General features: G+C 60.8%; 6 protein-coding genes and 1 non-coding gene across 7 annotated transcripts; 5 read left to right on the forward strand and 2 right to left on the reverse strand.

Moving 5' to 3' along the window:
• Nucleotides 1-8: 8 nt before the first annotated feature.
• Nucleotides 9-2,107, reverse strand: RH35 (DEAD-box ATP-dependent RNA helicase 35; the record flags this gene model as incomplete). Its single annotated transcript, XM_062773279.1, has 5 exons — nucleotides 9-268; nucleotides 311-1,342; nucleotides 1,382-1,473; nucleotides 1,520-1,776; nucleotides 1,816-2,107. 5 exons carry the CDS (start codon nucleotides 2,105-2,107, stop codon nucleotides 94-96), a joined length of 1,848 nt encoding a protein of 615 aa, XP_062629263.1. The 3' UTR covers nucleotides 9-93.
• Nucleotides 2,108-2,334: 227 nt separating this feature from the next.
• Nucleotides 2,335-6,357, forward strand: xpo1 (Exportin-1). The gene is made up of 6 exons (XM_062773280.1): nucleotides 2,335-2,472; nucleotides 2,562-2,631; nucleotides 2,731-2,765; nucleotides 2,818-3,031; nucleotides 3,092-3,271; nucleotides 3,316-6,357. The coding sequence occupies exons 2-6, from the start codon at nucleotides 2,626-2,628 to the stop codon at nucleotides 6,184-6,186; spliced, it is 3,306 nt and encodes a 1,101-aa protein (XP_062629264.1). The 5' UTR covers nucleotides 2,335-2,472; nucleotides 2,562-2,625; the 3' UTR covers nucleotides 6,187-6,357.
• Nucleotides 6,358-6,680: 323 nt separating this feature from the next.
• Nucleotides 6,681-10,215, forward strand: fic1 (Ingression protein fic1; the record flags this gene model as incomplete). The annotated part of the gene is made up of 5 exons (XM_062773281.1): nucleotides 6,681-7,116; nucleotides 7,154-7,248; nucleotides 7,347-7,678; nucleotides 7,722-7,792; nucleotides 7,831-10,215. Exons 1-5 carry the CDS (start codon nucleotides 7,066-7,068, stop codon nucleotides 10,213-10,215), a joined length of 2,934 nt encoding a protein of 977 aa, XP_062629265.1. The 5' UTR covers nucleotides 6,681-7,065.
• A 125-nt stretch (nucleotides 10,216-10,340) lies between these two features.
• On the reverse strand, nucleotides 10,341-13,937 carry AP2A2 (AP-2 complex subunit alpha-2). Its single transcript, XM_062773282.1, has 6 exons — nucleotides 13,703-13,937; nucleotides 13,349-13,579; nucleotides 12,886-13,311; nucleotides 12,670-12,849; nucleotides 10,605-12,634; nucleotides 10,341-10,561 (listed from the first exon to the last, which is right to left on the reverse strand). The coding sequence occupies exons 1-6, from the start codon at nucleotides 13,730-13,732 to the stop codon at nucleotides 10,420-10,422; spliced, it is 3,039 nt and encodes a 1,012-aa protein (XP_062629266.1). The 5' UTR covers nucleotides 13,733-13,937; the 3' UTR covers nucleotides 10,341-10,419.
• A 263-nt stretch (nucleotides 13,938-14,200) lies between these two features.
• lipB (Octanoyltransferase) lies at nucleotides 14,201-15,352 on the forward strand. Its single transcript, XM_062773283.1, has 3 exons — nucleotides 14,201-14,498; nucleotides 14,556-14,872; nucleotides 14,921-15,352. Exons 1-3 carry the CDS (start codon nucleotides 14,231-14,233, stop codon nucleotides 15,296-15,298), a joined length of 963 nt encoding a protein of 320 aa, XP_062629267.1. The 5' UTR covers nucleotides 14,201-14,230; the 3' UTR covers nucleotides 15,299-15,352.
• Nucleotides 15,353-15,451: 99 nt separating this feature from the next.
• LOC62_05G006765 lies at nucleotides 15,452-15,523 on the forward strand. The gene has a single exon. It is a non-coding gene; the product is annotated as a tRNA-Asp (tRNA).
• Nucleotides 15,524-17,306: 1,783 nt separating this feature from the next.
• Nucleotides 17,307-18,365, forward strand: LOC62_05G006766 (uncharacterized protein; the record flags this gene model as incomplete). Its single annotated transcript, XM_062773284.1, has 1 exon — nucleotides 17,307-18,365. The coding sequence occupies one exon, from the start codon at nucleotides 17,307-17,309 to the stop codon at nucleotides 18,363-18,365; it is 1,059 nt and encodes a 352-aa protein (XP_062629268.1).
• Nucleotides 18,366-18,654: the final 289 nt, after the last annotated feature.

The following is an 18,654-nucleotide window of genomic DNA, read 5'->3' on the forward strand; positions in this document are numbered from 1 at the left end:
ATGCGAATGCAATCAATGCCATGCTTGGTTGGGTTTACAACAGTTGATACAACAACTTCGTGGCGCCTATGCACACGATTCCCTCTATTCCCTCTAGTATCCTCCATCGTCGTAGCGATTGTTGGCAGCCTGCCGACGACGAGTCTCCTCCTCGAGCTTGGGACAGTCCGACAGGCCGTGACCCAGACCGCCACAGATAGGACAGCCCTTCAGCACACCGCCTTGAGCAGCGCGTGGGTCATCAATCGAAAGCAGAAACTCTGGGATCCTGAGAATTTGTCAGTATGTTTCCACAAGCGGCTCAACTCACTTCTGCTTCGCCTCCATGAGCAAATACTTGAGATCCAAAAGCGTCTGCTCTTGCGTGTTCATGTTGACAAAGGTTGTCGCGATACCCGTCTTGCCCGAGCGACCGGTACGACCAATCTCGTGCACATAGTCTTCAATCTCCTTGGGCATGGAGTAAACGATGACGTGTTGGATCTCGTTGAAGTCGAGTCCCTTGGACGCAACGCCAGACGCCACCATGACGTCCTTGGCGCCAGTCTTGAAAGAGCGGATCGCATACTCACGCTCATCCTGACTCTTGCTGCCATGGATAGCAACCGCTTCGACACCCTTGAGCAGAAGATACTCTTGAATGTCGTCCACCTCGTTCTTGTTATCGCTGAAAATGATGACCGGGGGAGGCGTTTTCTGGAGACACTCGAGGAGATACACCATCTTGGCCTCCTGCTTGACGTATTCGACCTCTTGAATGACGTCCATGTTGGCGGCACCAGCTCGACCAACATTGACAAGGATGGGGTTGATGAGTGACTGCTGCGCAAAGTCCTGGATCTTGCGGGGCATCGTAGCCGAAAACAGCAGCGTCTGGCGCTGGTGCTTAAAGTGCGACATAATACTACGCACGTCCTCCTCGAATCCCATGTCGATCATGCGGTCGGCCTCGTCCATGCACAGGTACTTGCAGTTGTCGGCATTCAACCTGCCCTTCTCGAGCATGTCGATGAGTCGGCCAGGTGTTGCGACAACAATGTGGACGCCGCGGTTGAGGACGTCTGCTTGTTCTGCCATGTTGATGCCGCCAATGCAGAGCAGAGAGCGGACCTCGGGGTACTCGCCGCCCTCTTTCAGCGCGTTGCACATGGCGACGCATCCTTCGTACGTCTGCCGTGCGAGCTCACGCGACGGACAGATGATGAGGCCGACAGGCCCCTCTCCTCGGACGAAGGGAACCCTGGCCTCCATCTCCAGCGACTGCATGATTGCCGGAAGGGTAAAGGTGAGGGTCTTGCCGGATCCAGTGAACGCGATGCCAATCATGTCTCGTCCGGAGAACCTGCCCAAGTCAGTATGGAGACAAAACACCTGTACTCACGCAGTAGGGATGCCTTGGATCTGGATAGGCGTTGGCTGCTTGATACCCTTGGCCTTCAGATAGTTGAGAAGCGGCTTCGGCAGCTTCATGTCCTTTGACTGTCAGCACCACCTCAAGATCGCTAACCCTCTAACTCACCGCAAAGTGCCCAATAGCTGGAGGAAGGTCATCCCCTTCAATAATAATAGCGTGCTTATCCCTGATCTCCTGCTGTTCCTCTCTGGACAGGTTGCGGATGTACGACGGTGGACGCCACGACGTCTTCATGCTCTCAGTGTAGACGGTCCCGGAGGCGAGCTCCTGTGCACCGGCGAGCTTCTTCTGAGCGCGCTCCATCTGTGCCAGAAGCTCTGCCTCCTTCTCAGCCTCCTTCTCAGCAGCATTCTTGCCGGCATCTGTATGTTAGTCAGGTGCTACCTTCGACAGTCACCTACCTTCGAGCTCCTTTTGTCGCTTGACCTCCTGGGCCTCTTGCAACAAGGTGCGTTCCCGCCTGGCCGTCTCCTTCCTCTTCTCTTCCGCATCCTCTAACTCCTTTTGTGCGTCCTTCTTCTCTCGCTCCTCCTCTTCTGCCGTCTTGATCTTCTTGGACTGGCGTGTTGATCCAAGCTTTTCGAGCATTTGTGCCCTCCGTTTTGCGACGGGCACATAGGGCTTGTAGTCTGCCGGGACATCGTAAAAGTCTTCTGATGCTGATGGCGTCTGGCTGTTTGATTCGGCTGCCATGGTTGGGACGCCGAGATGCGAGATGCGAGTTGAACGAAGAGGTCGAGTGACGAAATGTCTGAAATCTCCACAGTGATCGAGATGGTTGATAACACTGGGTGGCAAAGAGGGCGCCACGTGGCTATGACCGCAAACGCCGAAAGGACGGCTGGGTGGCGGGCCGCCTGGCAGCTGCAGTCAGTGCCTGTGTGGTCCTCGATGACTGACTGACACACACGCTACATCACCACCAACCCACTCGCTACACAACAACATTACACACTCGCATCAACCAACCTTCCTAAAGCTCTCACTCTGGTACACTTGACTGGCACATTCAGCGGCGTCAACTGTACACTCTTGACAGCGCAATCTCTGTTTAAACTGTGAGTAGCGGTCCCGCGCCGAGCTCAATCAACGTCGCCTCGTGCGCCGTCCCACACACTCGCTGACCACCTTCATTTACGCCACTCAGTGCGTTGGCCTAGCTCCATTCCACAACAATCGCAAGAGCACTACAAGACTACCCTATTGGAACGATGGACGTGAGTTGCACGCGATCACTCGGCCAACCGGCGCCATTGCCGAGTGGCTCGTGGCTAGTGCTGCTAGGTGGCTAGAATGCTGACATGTCGCGCGCCCAGGCTGTCCTCGACTTCTCCAAGGATGTCGACGTCAAGTGAGTTTGTGCTGGCGGCGTGTCCTTAGTGGTGACTAACATGACTCTTCAGCCTGCTTGATCAGGTTGTGCAGACCTTCTACACTGGCGTCGGCGCGCAGGTGAGCACCCGTTTCAAGGACGCCACGTGCCTTCGTCATCCAGACACTGATACCCGTGTTCAGCAACAGCAGGCCCAGCAGGTCCTCACCCAGTTCCAGGAGAACCCAGATGCATGGCAGCGCGTTCCTGCCATCCTCGAGACCTCGAGCAACCTGAACACCAAGGTGGGTGCGGGGAAGGCGCCCCGTGCGAAGCTTGAATCCCGCTGATCTCCGGCTCCACAGTACATCGGTCTTCAGATCCTCGAGAAGCTCATTCAGACGCGCTGGAAGGCTCTGCCTGCCGAGCAGCAGCAGGGCATCCGCAACTTTATCGTCCAGGTCACTGTCGACACGTCCAGTGATGAGACGCGTATGCGCAGGGAGAAGAGCTATCTCAACAAGCTCAACCTCGTCCTCGTCCAGGTATGAGACCTACGAGGTGCCCCGATCCCGCTAACATCCATCAGATCCTGAAGCAGGCCTGGCCCAAGGACTGGCCCTCGTTCATCCCCGAGATCACGGCGTCGTCGCGCACCAACCTCTCCCTGTGTGAGAACAACATGGTCATCCTTAAGCTGTTGTCAGAAGAGATCTTCGACTTCTCCGCCGAGCAGATGACCCAGGCCAAGACGAAGGCCCTCAAGCAGACGATGTGCGGCGAGTTTGGCGACATCTTCACCTTGTGTAACGAGGTCCTCGAAAAGGCCAACAAGCCCAGCCTGATCAAGGCCACGCTGGAAACACTACTCCGCTTCCTCAACTGGATCCCGCTCGGCTACATCTTCGAGACGCAGATCATCGACTTCCTTGTCACCCGCTTCTTGGAGGTCCCCGAGTTCCGCAACGTCACCCTCAAGTGTCTCTCGGAGATTGGTGGTCTCAACGTCGGCCCAGAGTACAACTCCAAGTTTGTCATCCTCTTCCAGCTTGTCATGACCAGCATCAACCGCATGGTTCCCCCCAGCACCGATCTTGCGGCCGCGTACGCCTCATCAGATGACGAGGACCAGCAGCTCATCAAGAACCTCGCCCTCTTCCTTACCAACTTCCTCCACTCCCATCTCAGCCTGATCGAGACGCCCGAATCCAACGAGCTTCTCATCAACGCCCACCTCTACCTCATCAAGATCTCCACGGTCGATGACCGTGAGGTCTTCAAAATCTGTCTCGAGTACTGGGCCAAGCTTGTCGCCGAGCTCTACGAGGAGATCCAGCAGCTCCCCATGGGCGACATCAACCCCCTCATGAACCTCAACCTCGGCGGCCTTGGTGGCGGCCTCAACGGCCCCCAGAGCCTCGCCTTGAGTGGCGTCCCATTGCGGAAGAACGCCTACGCCGAGATTCTGTCCAACCTGCGACTCGTCATGATCGAGAAGATGGTCAAGCCCGAGGAGGTCTTGATCGTGGAGAACGACGAGGGAGAGATTGTCCGCGAGTTCATGAAGGAGAGCGACACCATTGTGCTCTACAAGAGCATGCGCGAGGTTCTTGTCTACCTCACCCACTTGGACGTTGCCGACACGGAGCAGATCATGACCGACAAGCTCGCCAAGCAGATTGACGGTTCCGAGTGGTCGTGGAACAACCTCAACACCTTGTGCTGGGCTATTGGCTCAATATCCGGTGCTATGAACGAGGAAACGGAGAAGCGTTTCCTCGTCACCGTCATCAAGGACCTCCTTGGCCTTACGGAGATGAAGCGCGGCAAGGACAACAAGGCTGTCTGTGCCTCGGACATCATGTACATTGTCGGCCAGTACCCTCGTTTCCTCAAGGCGCACTGGAAGTTCCTCAAGACGGTCGTCAACAAGCTCTTCGAGTTCATGCACGAGACCCACGAGGGTGTGCAGGACATGGCCTGCGACACGTTCATCAAGATTGCCCAAAAGTGCCGTCGCCACTTTGTCTTACAGCAGGCTGGCGAGCACGAGCCGTTCATTGACGAGATCCTCCGCACGCTCCACCGCATCACCGTCGACCTCCAGCCCCAGCAGGTCCACACCTTCTACGAGGCCGTTGGCTACATGATCTCGGCTCAGCCCAACAAGCCGACCCAGGAGAGGCTGATTGAGAAGCTCATGGAGCTGCCCAACAACGCGTGGGACAACCTCATGCAGCAGGCCGCCAGCAACGTCGACGTCCTGAGCAACACTGAGAACGTCAAGATCATGTCCAACATTCTCAAGACCAACGTCTCGGCATGTACGTCGATTGGCTCCTTCTTCCTTCCCCAGCTGGGCCGCATCTGGCTCGACATGCTTGGCCTCTACAAGGCTGTCAGCGGCATCATCAGCGAGCAGGTCGCCACCCAGGGTCTCATTGCCACCAAGACCCCCAAGGTCCGCTCATTGAGGACAATCAAGAAGGAGATCCTCAAGCTTGTCGAGACGTACGTCAAGAAGGCCGAGGACCTCGAGGGTGTCAACCAGAACCTCATCCCCGGTCTCCTTGACGCCATTCTCGGCGACTACAACCGCAACGTGCCTGCTGCCCGCGACGCCGAGGTGCTCAACGTCATGGCCACCATTGTGTCCAAGCTCGGCTCGCTCCTTATCCCTCAGATCTCGCCCATTCTTGACGCCGTGTTCGAGCCAACGCTCGACATGATCAACAAGGACTTCTCCGAGTACCCCGAGCACCGTGTTGGTTTCTTCAAGCTTCTCCGCGCGATCAACCTTACCTGCTTCCCTGCCCTGCTCGACTTGCCGCCTGCGCAGTTCAAGCTCGTCATGGACTCGGTCGTCTGGGCCTTCAAGCACACGATGCGTGACATTGCCGACATGGGCTTAAGCATTGCCTTTGAGATTGTTAACAACTTTGCTTCGTCTTCAGCCGAGATCTCTGGTCAGTTCTATCAGCAGTACCTCCTCAGCCTCCTCGGCGACGTCTTCTACGTCCTCACCGATGCCGACCACAAGAGCGGCTTCAAGATGCAGACGATCCTGCTGGCCCGTCTCATCTCTCTGGTCGAGACCAACCAGGTCCAGGCACCATTGTACGACTCGTCGCAGGTGTCGGACCCCAACACGTCCAACGCCGTGTTCCTCAAGCAGTACATTGCCAACCTGCTGTCGAACGCGTTCTCGCACGTGCAGCCCTCGCAGATCAACGCCTTTGTCAACCTCATGTTTGACCACTCTTCAGACCCCGTCAAGTTCAAGTTTACTCTTCGCGACTTCCTCATCTCGCTCAAGGAGTTCTCTGGTGACAATGCCGAGCTCTACATTGACGAGAAGGAGGCCGAGGCCGAGCGCAAGGCTGTCGAGGAGCGCCAGGCTGCCATTCGTGTGCCTGGTATGCTCAAGCCTTCGCAGATCGACGACGATGCCGAGCTGTAAAACGCGGCCACCACATACGGTACACACACTACTACAGAAGTGTCAGTGTCGGGGGGCGCGCGCGCTGTGTTGATCAATTTGCATAATGCTCTCTGGTGGGTGTGAGAGCTGTTGACGTGTCTGCATCATAGGGTCCTGAGAGAGAGTTACATGTATACCCGTTATGTCTTCCCAGTCGAGAAACGTGGGAGGGGACAATGACGTGAATTGACTGACTATGCTATTAGGGGCTAGTTTGTAATCGCACCCTAATAGTTTGTATTATCACGATTCCGGGGTCTTGTTTAGTTTTGCGGGGTCAAAAGTGGCTGGCTGGTTAAAGGGATCGACGTTTCAAACCCCAACAAGGCCGAGCTGACTCCAATTCAAAGCAAGCAAGCAGCAGCCGCAGCACCACGAACGCGTCACACACCACAATCAACTACGACGACGACAGGAGCAGCACAGCACGCACTCGCAACTCGCCTCCTCCGACGACATCGCATTGCAGCCACCACAGCCCTCACACCCTCACACCCTTTGTACTTCTTCTACCTCGAGCCACCACGCACACTCCACACAGCAGGCCCCACCCCATACCGCACGGCGCGTCCCAACACCAGAGGAGCCGCTGCTGTCCCTTCCCTGCCCACACACTTGACTTGACCCCTTCGCACCAAACCAACTCCGACACCTCCTCGTAGATCGACATTTCGCACTAGCGATAGCGACAACACCTCTGACCCCAGTCACGCCGCCGGGGACCCGCTGTATCAGCTGCTGCTGCCGCCTGTAGCTGCTTGTCTCTAGCAGCGTCGTCGCGCTCGCGCACAACAACAACACTCACGCAGCGTCCAGCCGCCTCCTTTCGCCCACGCCCATCGCAACCAAGCGGCGGCCATGATCGAACCGCAGGTGCTGGGCACGCTCATCGTGGTCGTTGCGCGGGCGGTAAGCTGGCTTGCATGTGCTTAGCTGACTCTCCCAGCGCAACCTTCCCAACAAGTCGCGCTTCGGCAAGCAGGACCCGTACTGCGCGCTCACGCTGGGCGAGGAGAAACGGCGGACCAAGCCCATCAAGCGGTGAGTAAAGCTGTGGCGAGATTTGGAAGAAGCGGGCGCGGCGCGTGCGGCTGGCTCGCTGGCTGGTTGAGCCCGGGGGATCTCGCTGACGGCCGCAGCGGTGGCCAACACCCCGAGTGGGATGAGGAGCTGCGGTTCGTCATCTCGCAGGACGTCGAGGACCTGCTCGCCGCCAGTGTTGATCCGGGCTCTGTAAAGGGCAGGAACGGGTCGCTGGCAGGCAAGGACGCGGCGCTGCCGCCCCTCCCGGCCGAAGAGGGCGTGGTCACCCCTCAATCAATGGCACAGAAGAGCCGCGCCGGCGCAAAGAAGGCCGGCGGCGTCCGGTCCATGAAGGTCCAGTGCTACGCCGACGCGCCAAAGGAACCAGAACTCGTCGGCGAGTGTATCGTCCCCATTGACGATGTGCTCAAATCGGGCGAAGTCGATGGTGAGTTGGCAGCTGTACCGTGCAGCAGCCACTGACGCAACAGACTGGTACGAGCTCAAGTACAAGGACAAGTACGCCGGCGAGCTGTATCTCGAGCTCACGTTCTACTCCAATGTGCGTTTCACCAACGGCTCCACACTGACACTTTGCAGAAGGCTCCGCCCGTCAAGCGCAACGTCCAGCGACCGGGAATTCTGCCCGCCACGGGGCCAGGTGCGGCGCTCGCGACACCTCCCCGCCCGGGCATGACGACCAGCGTGTCAGGCTATAACCTGTACATCCCACCTTACAGCCAGCAGCCAGGACGAACGGGATCGCCGGCGCCGGGGGGCATCCCCCACTCCGCCAGCGGCCCCATCCCAATTACTCAACACCACGCCGGGGGCATCCCGCACTCGAACACGTTCCACGACCTGGGACTCCCGCCGAGACAAACCACCGGCGGCCCGATCGCAGGTCAGCCAGACTACCCCCCTGGCCGGCTTCAGAACGCGCCGCAGGACGACTTCCTCGCCGGCCAGATGGGGTCCATGAACCTTGGGCAGTCGCTTGGCCACTCGTACCAAAATCATCCTGGCGGCCCTCCCGCCCCGGCGACCGTCGGCGCAGGCCACCACCACCGCCACTCGGTGGCCACTGGTGCCGTAACCCAGGCGCCGTGGTCTTCAATGTTACCCCAGAACAATCAGCCGCAGGGCCACGCCCCGGTCCAGCGACCCGTCAGCGCTGGCGACGTCGGTGGCGCCTGGCCCACAGTCGACAACCGACCCAACACGGCTGTGCCGATGCCTACGAGGCCGTTGTCCGCCGTCGGTCCGCCGCCAGTGCAGTCGCCTCCGCTGCAGCACCACAGGCCACATGCCAACAGCTTAACTGTCCCTGGCTCGTACGCCCAGGCCCCGCCTGTCGCTCCGCAGAGAACCGACTCGTACGGCCAGCAGCACGTGTCGCAGTACACTGGCCAGTCGGAGGCTCCTAGACCAACCAGCCCCCAGTCATACTACCATCAGCAGCAGCAACAGCAGCAGCAGCAGGGCTACGCTCCCCAACAGCCCCCGCAACCTCAGCAGCCAGCGTACAGCAACCCGCCGCCAGCACAGCAGCGCCTGTCGTCATATGGCACCGTACCGGCCCAGCAACCTCAGGCGCCGTACACCCCGCCACAGAACAATAGACACTCGTCGTACGGGCAGTACCAGACTCCACCTGCTCCGCAGCCTGTACCGCAGTCATCGTATCCCCCTCCGCAGCAGCCAGCGTACGGCCAGCACCAGCAGCCTGGGCAGGACTACCCACCAGTGCCGCCACCGGCTCAGCAGCTTCAGCAGCAGCAGGGCCCACCCCCGCCTCTGGCAGCATCTCCTGGAACGTACCCGTCGCACATGCCACCCCAAGCCCCTCGGCCCACGACACCGTCGCAATACCCCCCATACCCGCCGCCGCATCCCCCAACACCGCAGCCGCCGCCACACAGAGACTCGTTTGGCTCACAGTCGCCGCCTGCACATGTGCCATATTCGCCCCCTGCGACCCACCAGCCGCCTCCGCAGTCGTTTGCGGCGCAGTCAGAAGCGCACTCCACACCCCCGGCTCCCACCGCCAGCACAACAACTGGAGCATATGTCCCATGGTACATGCAGACCCAGCAGCAGCAACAGCCTCCCGTGCAGTCGCCGCCGCTTCAGCAGGCCCAGACTCCGGCCCCGCATCATGCCCACCAGTCGTCCCTGTCTGGCGCGCCGCCGCCGCCTCCGCGCACCGGTGTGGGATACTATCCGTCCGACGAGCTGTATGCCCAGCAGCGGCCACCGCCGCAGCCGACACCTGCACCCCAGCAATACCAGGGGGGATACCAGCAGCCGCCAGCCCCCGTGCACCAGTCGTCATACCCGCCAGCAGGGCCACAGTCGCCGCCAAGACAAGCCTCGTACCCGCCGGCGGCTCCTCCCCGGCCAGTGTCTGCGGCCCCCTTGAGCTACAACCCGCCAGCGCCGGGCCCCAATCCGCCCGCTCCGAACCCCCCGGCGCCGAATCCGCCTGCTCCGAGTTCCGAGGCGCCGTGGAGCACTCTGCAGCAGCAGCAGCCGCAACAGCCTTACTATGGTAACCCATCTGCCACGCCCACGCCGTACTACGGACAGCAGAGCAGCGACTTCCGCCCAACGACTACCGCACCGGACGGATGGAACAGCATCAACGGTGGGCAGCGCGCGCCGTCGCCCCTTCCGCCGGTTGGTGGCCAGACGACGAACCGCGACTGGCGGACCTACCTCCACTCGATTGGCAGCCAAGGAACGCCGAGCCCGCTACCGCAGCCCCCGAGCGTCGAGAACACGCCGCCAGCCCCGCTTCCTCCCAAGCGCGCGTCTGGCCTACCTCCGCTCCCTCAGCCACCGAGCCAGCAGGGCACGCCGACGAGACAGACGACCAACGGCTCGGGAGACTGGTACACGCCTCCGCCTCCGTCGGTCCCGTCGAGCATCTTGCCCCCGGGCGGATATGGCACACCGCCGCCGCACCAGCAGCAGTGGCGATAGGGAGCTTGTTGTTCTTAGAGTAGCGGCGCGGGGGACGCGCTGCCGGCTGATACACACACGCTGGCCGCATCTTAGACGTAGAACAGACTCGACCCAGGTCAACTATGCATTGCATTCGAGGATGGGGGAGTCATGCAGTTCATCCGGGTATCATGTATACAGTTGCTGCATAGAGCTGGCTAGATCAGTCGGGCGGGTATTGCTCTACAACGACGCAGAGTGCTCGCCGTTGAGCGGCTTGGAGAGGAGACGGAGCACCTCGGCGGACACGGCCTCGTTGGTACTCCTGATGGTGAGGCGACAGAGCTTGGCGTCCTTGTTTGGCTCGACACGGCCGAGGATACCACTGCGGGGTCAGCTGACGAATCTCAAGTGGTAAGCCGACTTACACCTTGCCTGCGCCGGTGGTGTGGAGAACACCAGCGAGCACATTGTTGGACGGGTTGGGGTCGACATTCTGCAGCAGCGTGAGCCGCTGGCCGGACAGCACACGGCGGTTGCGCTCGAGGTCGACCTCCCCAGCGGAGGTCAGCTTGATGGGGAAGATCTGCTGCGCCTCGCGGGGCGGGCCGCCGATAATCTTCCAGCGCTCGAAGAACGCCGCCGCGTCGAGGTTGACGCCCTCGATGAAGCGCGTGAGGAAGATGGGCAGGTGGAGAACGAGTGTCGTGAAGCCACCCGCGAGGTACGTGAAGCGGAGGACTGGGAGCTCGGTGAACGGGCCCTTGCACTCGACGTGGATCATCTCCTGGATCTGTGCGGCACCCTTGATCTCCGACACAATGTTCTCGTGGAACTTGATGTCCAGGCCTTCGGCGGAGGGGTTCTCGATGCGTGCCGAGATGGACGAGAAGGGGGTAGACAGCTTGTTGCCGATAAAGAGCGCAATGCGGCCCCGCGAACCATGGTACTCGGACTTGACGCCAATCTGGATCTGCTTGTCCTCGTACAGCACGCCTTCGTTGGAGAAGCTGAGCCGCTCGAGCCACTTGTCAATGTTGGGCGCCACGGTGAGCGGCTGAAGGAGGGCAGGAGCGACGCCGCCGAGCGTAGCAGTGTGCTGGAAAGTGAGCGGGTTGGGGCTGGTTGGGGAGATTGGCGTCATAGCGTCGGGCTCCTCCGAAACCGGGCCGTTGCCGCCCAACAGCCGCTCCTGTCCCTCGGTCTGCCCTGACATGTCCAGTCCTGCCAACGAGTTGAGAATGTCGTCGGAGAGCTGAGCTGATGGCGAAACAGCACCCATGAGCGGCTCGTCGGTCAATGTCGCTTGCCTCTCGGGAGGCAGTGTGGCCTGCGGCTCGGGCTGCGCTGGTTGCACGTATGGCTTGGGTGGTGGCGCTGGCGTGTCGTCGTTCGAGTCGACAGTGCCCTTGCGGAAGCTCTTAAACCTCTCCAGTGTTCTCTTGTTGTTCTCTCCTTGACCACCAATGACCCAGGTACGCTTGTCCGAAGCTTTTTCTCCACGACTGTGGAGACGGTTCACGAGAGCCGATTCACGCTCGGGGAAGATGGGCATCTCGTCGCAAACGGCTTGCAAGAGCTCGTCATCGTCGTCACGCGTAGCAAGCGCAAGGTACTCGCAGGCGCGCTGCTGAAGTTCGGCGTCGAGAACGTGGGTGTAGCGCTGGAAGATGTTGACCAAGTGCTCCTTGATCTCGGGGAAGAGGTTGACCCATTTGATGTATGTCGTGAGGAGAAGGGCACGAGTTGGGGCCGTGCAGATGTTGATCTTGGAGTGCAGAGCGTGGAACTGCTCGATAGGGCTGCAGCCGTTCTCGTTGGCGATCAAGTGGCCATACTCGCCTAGGATGTAGCCTCCGACCTTGACCATGACCTCGTGGCACTGCGGCTGCTGGAGGTGGTGGAACACCGCGGCCGAGGCATACGGTTGGACGTCTTCGTTGTTGGTCACGAGCTGGACCACGCGGTACCAGACCTCGGCACCGACGTGATCACCGGCGGCCGAGATAAGCTGAAGGATGGTGTCGATGTACCACTCGTACTCGGTCGCAAAGCGCTCCGTCAAGATGGCAATCTTGAGAACCATCTCCTCACGGAGGTTGTAGTCGGCAACCTGGAGGTATCTGACCAGCTCTCCGACAATCTCCTTGGCGTTGCTAGTGTCGCACATTGAGTACAGGAGGTCGAGGGCACGGCGGCGGACCGAGATATCGCGGTCCTTGAGACTCAGCACAATGGTCTGCTGGTGGCGCTTGACGGGCTCCAGGGACGTCGAGCAGGCAGCCAAGTGGGCCATGGCGTCGAGACCGAGGTAGCGCACGTTTGTCTCGCGCGCCATGATGAACTTGCCGAGGAGCTTGCCAGCGTTCGATACGACGGTCGACTCGGGGTCGATGTGAATGGCAAGGTTGATAGCCTCGAAGAGAACCGAGTTTTGGGCATTGTTGTGCTGAACGTTCTGAACGTTAGCAGGGAATAAGGCGGCGGGCTCACTTTTGGTGTTTCTTGCGACATGTCAATGATGGCCTGGAGGACACCGTTGACCATCTCGATGACCTCTGGGTTATCTGGTGGCGGGTAGTACTGCAGGAGGCGGAGGAGCTTGATCTGGAGCCATGGGTTGGGGACCTTGTAGTAGACATATGTTGCTGGTGTTTCGGCGTCGAACACAATCTGATGGGTCAGCGTCGTTGCAGCCAAGGCACCCACCCTGTCCAACCGGTCAACAGCCTTCTGGTACGCCGGGGCGAACAGCTCGAGGTTGTCCTGCGCCATAGCCGTGATCAAGCTCGTGACAGTCATCGCGACGGCCTGGTCGCGCTCCATGATGAGCGGGATCACGCGCTCCGCCCACTCGTCGACGGGGATGACGCTAGGGTGCTTGCGGTACAGACGGAGGAGGGTCAAGGCCGCCTTTTTCCTCACAAACGTTGTCGACGTCGCGCTGATCATGCAGCGGAACACGCTGTCGACTAATGACTCGGCCATCTCCTTGCCGCCGAGGTTGGCGACGGCGTGCAGCGCGAGACAGTTAAACACCTCGTTGTTGTCCTCGAGGTCCTTGCGGATCGAGTTGATGACCAGTCGTACCAGGTCCGAGTTCTCGTGCATCAACAGCGTGATGGCGAGGTATCCCTGGGTGTGTCAGTTCGCACAACCCACAGCCACTCACAATCTGCTTCTCGCTGTACTTGTTGCTGCTGACGAGGTTGACGGCCTCCATGTGGCCGACGTCGACGTTGTAGCCCAGGATGTAGGTGAAGACGACCTTGGACAGGTACTTCTTCTTCTGGTATCCGTCGAGGTTTCCATCCTTGAACTTTTGTCGGATGTGGGCCATCTCACGGTTGACCCGCTTCTCCTCGAGCTCACGGACTCGGCATGCTCGCAGGTCCGAGATGTACTGGCGGTGTCAGTGCTGTGCGGTGGAACGGAGCGTGGCCGAGTTGCGAGCCTGCATTACACGCTGGCTCGCCGGTACACTCCCGCTCGATGCTGATGCATCTCGCCTCGAGATCCAACTCACCTGGGTCAACCCGCGCATGGACGTGGCCATTGTGGGCAGGTGGATGTGATGGGAGTGGGCAGGAGAGGGAGCGACAACCTGCCGAAGGATGCCCTAAGTGCAGATGTAGGTTGCCGTGGGGTGTATTTGGTCGTGTCAGTCGTGGGCTGATGCTGTCGTTTGTCGTCGAGGAGTCTAGTTGTTGTACGCGTCGATGCTTGCTCGTCGTCGTCGAGGTGGGTCGTCTCGAGATGCCGATGCGCCAACTGGACGCTGCTGACGTTGTCCGACGGCGGTTGAGTGAGTGCACGCGCACCCAGGTCGCCTGCTGCGGGGAGCTATTTTGATCCCGCAGAGGCGGCACCTGGCGGCTCATGCACAACGTCATATGAAACGCGTGGGTGGAATCTTGATTACATAAGCAAGATTCCAAGGCACCCACCACGGCACCCCGTAATTTCCAAACCTCCACCCCAAAGATCCGCCGCGACAAGCTGATAAACCGGCACCCACCTCAACCTCAACCTCATCGCCACCACCACGCACACAATGCGCAGCTCAATACCCCGCCTTTTGAAAGCGACCCGCTGCGCGCGCGTTTCCCTCGGCGCGCCCACCCCGCCGTCGGGCGCGGCATGCTCCGGCGCGCCGGTCGGTCCTGGAAACGCGGCGCTCGCGCCGGTCCGGTACCATATCTTCGACGAACCGCTGCCATACCCAGTCGGCCTGCGCCTGCAGCAGCGCGTTATCGATGCGCGGTTGGCGGCGCGCAAGGACGACCCGAAGGCGGGGAAGCAGGACGTGTTGTTCCTCCTTGGTGCGTGCCCCAGGCTTGGTAGGGAGCGAGGGAGGTAGCTGACGACGGCTCGCGCAGAACACACCCCGACCTACACCACCGGCAGGCGGGACAACACGCCCAACCCCGAAGAACTACACCCCGAGGAGAAAAAGGTCCAGAACGTCGGTGCCGAGTTCTTCATCACCAAGCGTGGCGGACAGGTGACGTACCACGGCCCCGGGCAGCTCGTGGGCTACCCCCTCCTCGACCTCAACGCGATGGAGACGCCGACGCGCTGCTACGTCGAGTACCTGCAGGCTTTGTTGGGCGAGTACGCTACCAGCCTCGGGCTCGAGGTGCATGCGCCGCATCCGGACGGCCATGTCGGCGTATTCTCGTCGACGACAGAGAAGGTGAGTTGCATACTCTCCTGAGGACCACCAGCTCACACCCACGCCCAGGTCGCGTCCATCGGCATCCACCTCCGCCACAGGATCACGTCGCACGGCTTCTCGATGAACGTGACCACCGAGCCGAAGGCATGGTTCGACCTCGTGACCGCGTGCGGGCTGGACGACGTGCACGCGGTCGGGCTGACCGAGCTGCTCGCGCGCGCCGGCAAGCCGGCCGACCTTAGCGTGCGCGGGGTCGCCGAGGCGCTCGTGCCGCGCTTCGCGGCGACGTACCAGCGCGAATTCCTCCCGCTGGCCCTGGAAGGCGACGACGAGGTGCGCGGGATCCAGCAGATCGTCAAGGAGACGGAGGATGAGGCGAGGGAGATTAACGCCAAGGCTGGGGGATGGTTGAGCAAGCCTGATGTCAGCCGGCAGGTGGCGTAGGGGCTAGCGACGTAGGGCTAGTGGTCTGTAGTAGCATCTGCATGTGTCAAGGAGCTCTGGGCCTCAGCAGGTGTAAAGACAAGGACGATGTACTCGTCCATGGAGGTAGGCTGCGACGCTTAAATATAACCCAATTTAACCATATCTAACCAATTCCCGTTCGTATAACGGCTAGTATGCTCGCTTGTCACGCGGGAGATCGGAGTTCGATTCTCCGACGGGAAGGAAATAATTCTTTTGTTTTGCGCCTGGTGCGCAAATCGAAGTTTTATACCCCCGCTCGACCTCGGACCCAGGTCTGATTTCCAGACCCAGGTCTGAGTGTGGCCTCTGTGTGGCGCGGCGACGCCGCGCCGACAATCTCCCCCCTTGCCTCGGCGCGGCCCGCTCCACGCTGCGGCGACTTCGGCGCTGCGAAGAAGTTTTCGAGGTGCTCGGTCGATTGATCATGACGCCGCTGGCTCGGTCGAGACGACGATGGTACGGCGCCGCGTGGAGCGGCGGCGTGGAGAGGCGTGGAGTGCGTCGTCGTCGGCGTCCAACCCATGCGGTGTGGTGTATGGCTCCTCGTCAGTACATCGCCTCGCCTCCGACATTCTCGCCTTGTTGACGTGGTGCGGAGATTCGCCGGCCAGGCCCGGGGGCACCGAAGAGAGGGGGGGGGCGGGGTTCGTGACTCATCTCGGCGAGATACATGATCAAGCTCGGCGCCACCGCCTCGCCGTCAGACCTGTAAGGCCAAGACAACACGTCAGACCTTTGTTGTTAGCTCGTCACCCCATTCTTCTGTCGTCGTCTTGGCTTCTGGGCCAGATCGTGGCGGAGGAAGCAATGCATGCCGTACTGATAAAGGTGGAGGCACTGCCTCGTGGCGAGTGGATCCAAGGATCGGAGCAGAGAAGATGGGTATGGTTACGTGGTGGAGGACAAGGTGGTGCTGGTGCTCGGTGCTGCTGGTCCAGGCCAGTGGGACAAGGGGGTTGTTGGCCTAGGGCAGATGGCAAAAGAGGGTGGTAGGGACATTTGGCTTCTGGGTCAGAGGGCCAAGTCGCGTGGCCCAGGGGGAAGGCGCCAAATGCCACTGTACCAGTTTAGGGTTGTCCCCCCCCCTTCCCTTCCAGCCCGCCCTGCAGGACTCTGTGCCCACTCGTCGTCCCTGTGTACCTACACCTGTGTCCCGACCAAACTCCCTTGCGCATCCCGCGACGCGTACAATGCGACATTTCTTGCTCTCGTCGTGTGCGCCGATCCGTGGTGGTGCATCCTTTTTTTGTCATGTCCGAGTCGTGTGGATGCTCGCTGCGCAATGCATTATACTGGTGCTGCTGTATGCATTATTCGAAGCAGCGAGCTCGGACAAGGACGTCGCGAGCATTGCACAATGGCACGCACGCACGCGACTTGTCCAGTGACATCCACTCGCTTTGTCTGAAACGCGTCCTCCCGCGCTAAGTCGCGTGCGTACATTCAACCCGCACTGCCGCGTCCCGGATTGTGCGTTTCGTGCCAAGAACGGGAGGGCAGGGCCCTTGTTCTGGGGCCAGCTGGTGCAGGCAGAGAGGCAGGAGACAAGAGGGAACAATAGGCCTCAATGTACGTGATGCACCCTTCCCCTGCATGCATGATGCACTGGCACCCTCCCTTTGGACCACCACCACTTGGTCGTAACGCGCGCGACCGCACAGCCCACCGCCCCGCCCGCCCGTCCGTCACCCAACATCACTTGCCCATCCTCTTTTCTCCTCTCTTCTTGTCATCACTCTCTTCTCTCTCAAACTCCTTTTAACCCCCTCCGTCTCTGGCAGACTCGCCCCCTCTCGCCACCACCTCCTCGCACATCACTGCACCACACACAGGTCTACTAGAGCAGGACTCTTTGTACTCCGCCCCCAACACACTCACTTGATCACCACCAGCCAACAAGACACACATTCACGAGCAGCGCGTATATAGCCTCCTCCTCTTCTCTGTTCTTTCCAACCTGATCAACAACTCCAACCAACCCAAAATGTTCTTCACCAAGACTGTCGTCGCCCTCCTGGCCGCGGCTCCAGCCCTCGCTCACATGGAGCTCACGTACCCCCCGCCCCTGCGCTCAAAGTACAACCCGTACCACGACGTCGCGACGCTCGACTACTCGTACACCTCGCCCCTCGAGGCCAGCGGCGCCAACTACCCGTGCAAGGGCTACCTCGGCGACCTTTCGGGCCCTGGCGGCGCCTCGGTCGCCAGCTTTGCCCAGGGCGGCAAGTACAACTTTACTGTCCAGGGCACCGCCGTCCACGGCGGTGGCTCGTGCCAGGCCCTCCTCTCGTATGACGGCGGCAAGAGCTTCAAGGTCCTCAACACGATCATCGGCAACTGCCCCATTGCCGGCAGCGGCAACTTTGACTTTGACGTCCCTTCGGACGCGCCCGCCGGCAACGCCGTCTTCGCCTGGACCTGGTTCAACAACCTCGGCAACCGCGAGATGTACATGAACTGCGCCTCGGTCACCATCACTGGCGGCAGCGGCGGTTCCAGCAAGCGTGGCGCGTCGTGGGGCTCGCGCCCTGCCAACTTTGTCGCCAACGTCGGCAACGGCTGCTCCACCACCGAGGGCAAGGACCTCAACATCCCCAACCCCGGCCCCGAGGTCGTCGTCAACTCGAACAACGTCGCGCCCCCCGTCGGCTCGTGCGAGGGTGGCCCCGGTGCCGCCCCGGCCAACGGCGACGCTGCTCCCGCCGCTCCTCCCGCCGCCGCTGCCCCGCCTGCCCCCGCTGCCCCCTCGGCTGCCGCTCCCCCCGCCGCCGGCGCTGACGGTGCCGCTGCCTCGCCTGGTGCCGCCGGCCCCACCTCGGCCCACAACCTCAACGTCCAGCCCCAGCCCACCGACTCGCCCTCCGACTCGCCCGCTGCGGCCCCTGCCCCCTCGTCGGGCAGCGACGTCCCCCTCGCTGGCGCTGGCTCGCCCCCGCCTGCAGCTGCCCCGGCTCCCGCCGCGCCTTCCTCGTCCGCCAAGAGCGGCAAGAAGAAGTGCGCGCGTGGCCACAAGAAGCGCCGCCTCTCCTCGTTCCACCACTAAGTGCGTGGCCGGTTCCTAATTGGCTTGTGCTCGGCGCCGCGCGCCGCCAGCCACTCTAGTTCTGGGTTTGACGAGGATGGCTCCCTAGCCCTGGTGGCACGGCCATGGCCTCTTCTTCTTCTTTTTTACATGTATCCTGCCTGTACTTAGTAGTAGAGAATGCAGGACATTCGATGTCTCAATTGTGTCGCGGCTGCAGAAACCACTCAAGGGGTGTCGTGTGGGTGGAGAGTGCTTGCCTTAGAGCAAGCGCTGCCGCCACACAGGGTAGTGTGCCGTGGCTGGGATG

The sequence above is a fragment of the Vanrija pseudolonga genome, chromosome 5 (assembly GCF_020906515.1).
Source record: "Vanrija pseudolonga chromosome 5, complete sequence".
Lineage (NCBI taxonomy): Eukaryota > Fungi > Basidiomycota > Tremellomycetes > Trichosporonales > Trichosporonaceae > Vanrija > Vanrija pseudolonga.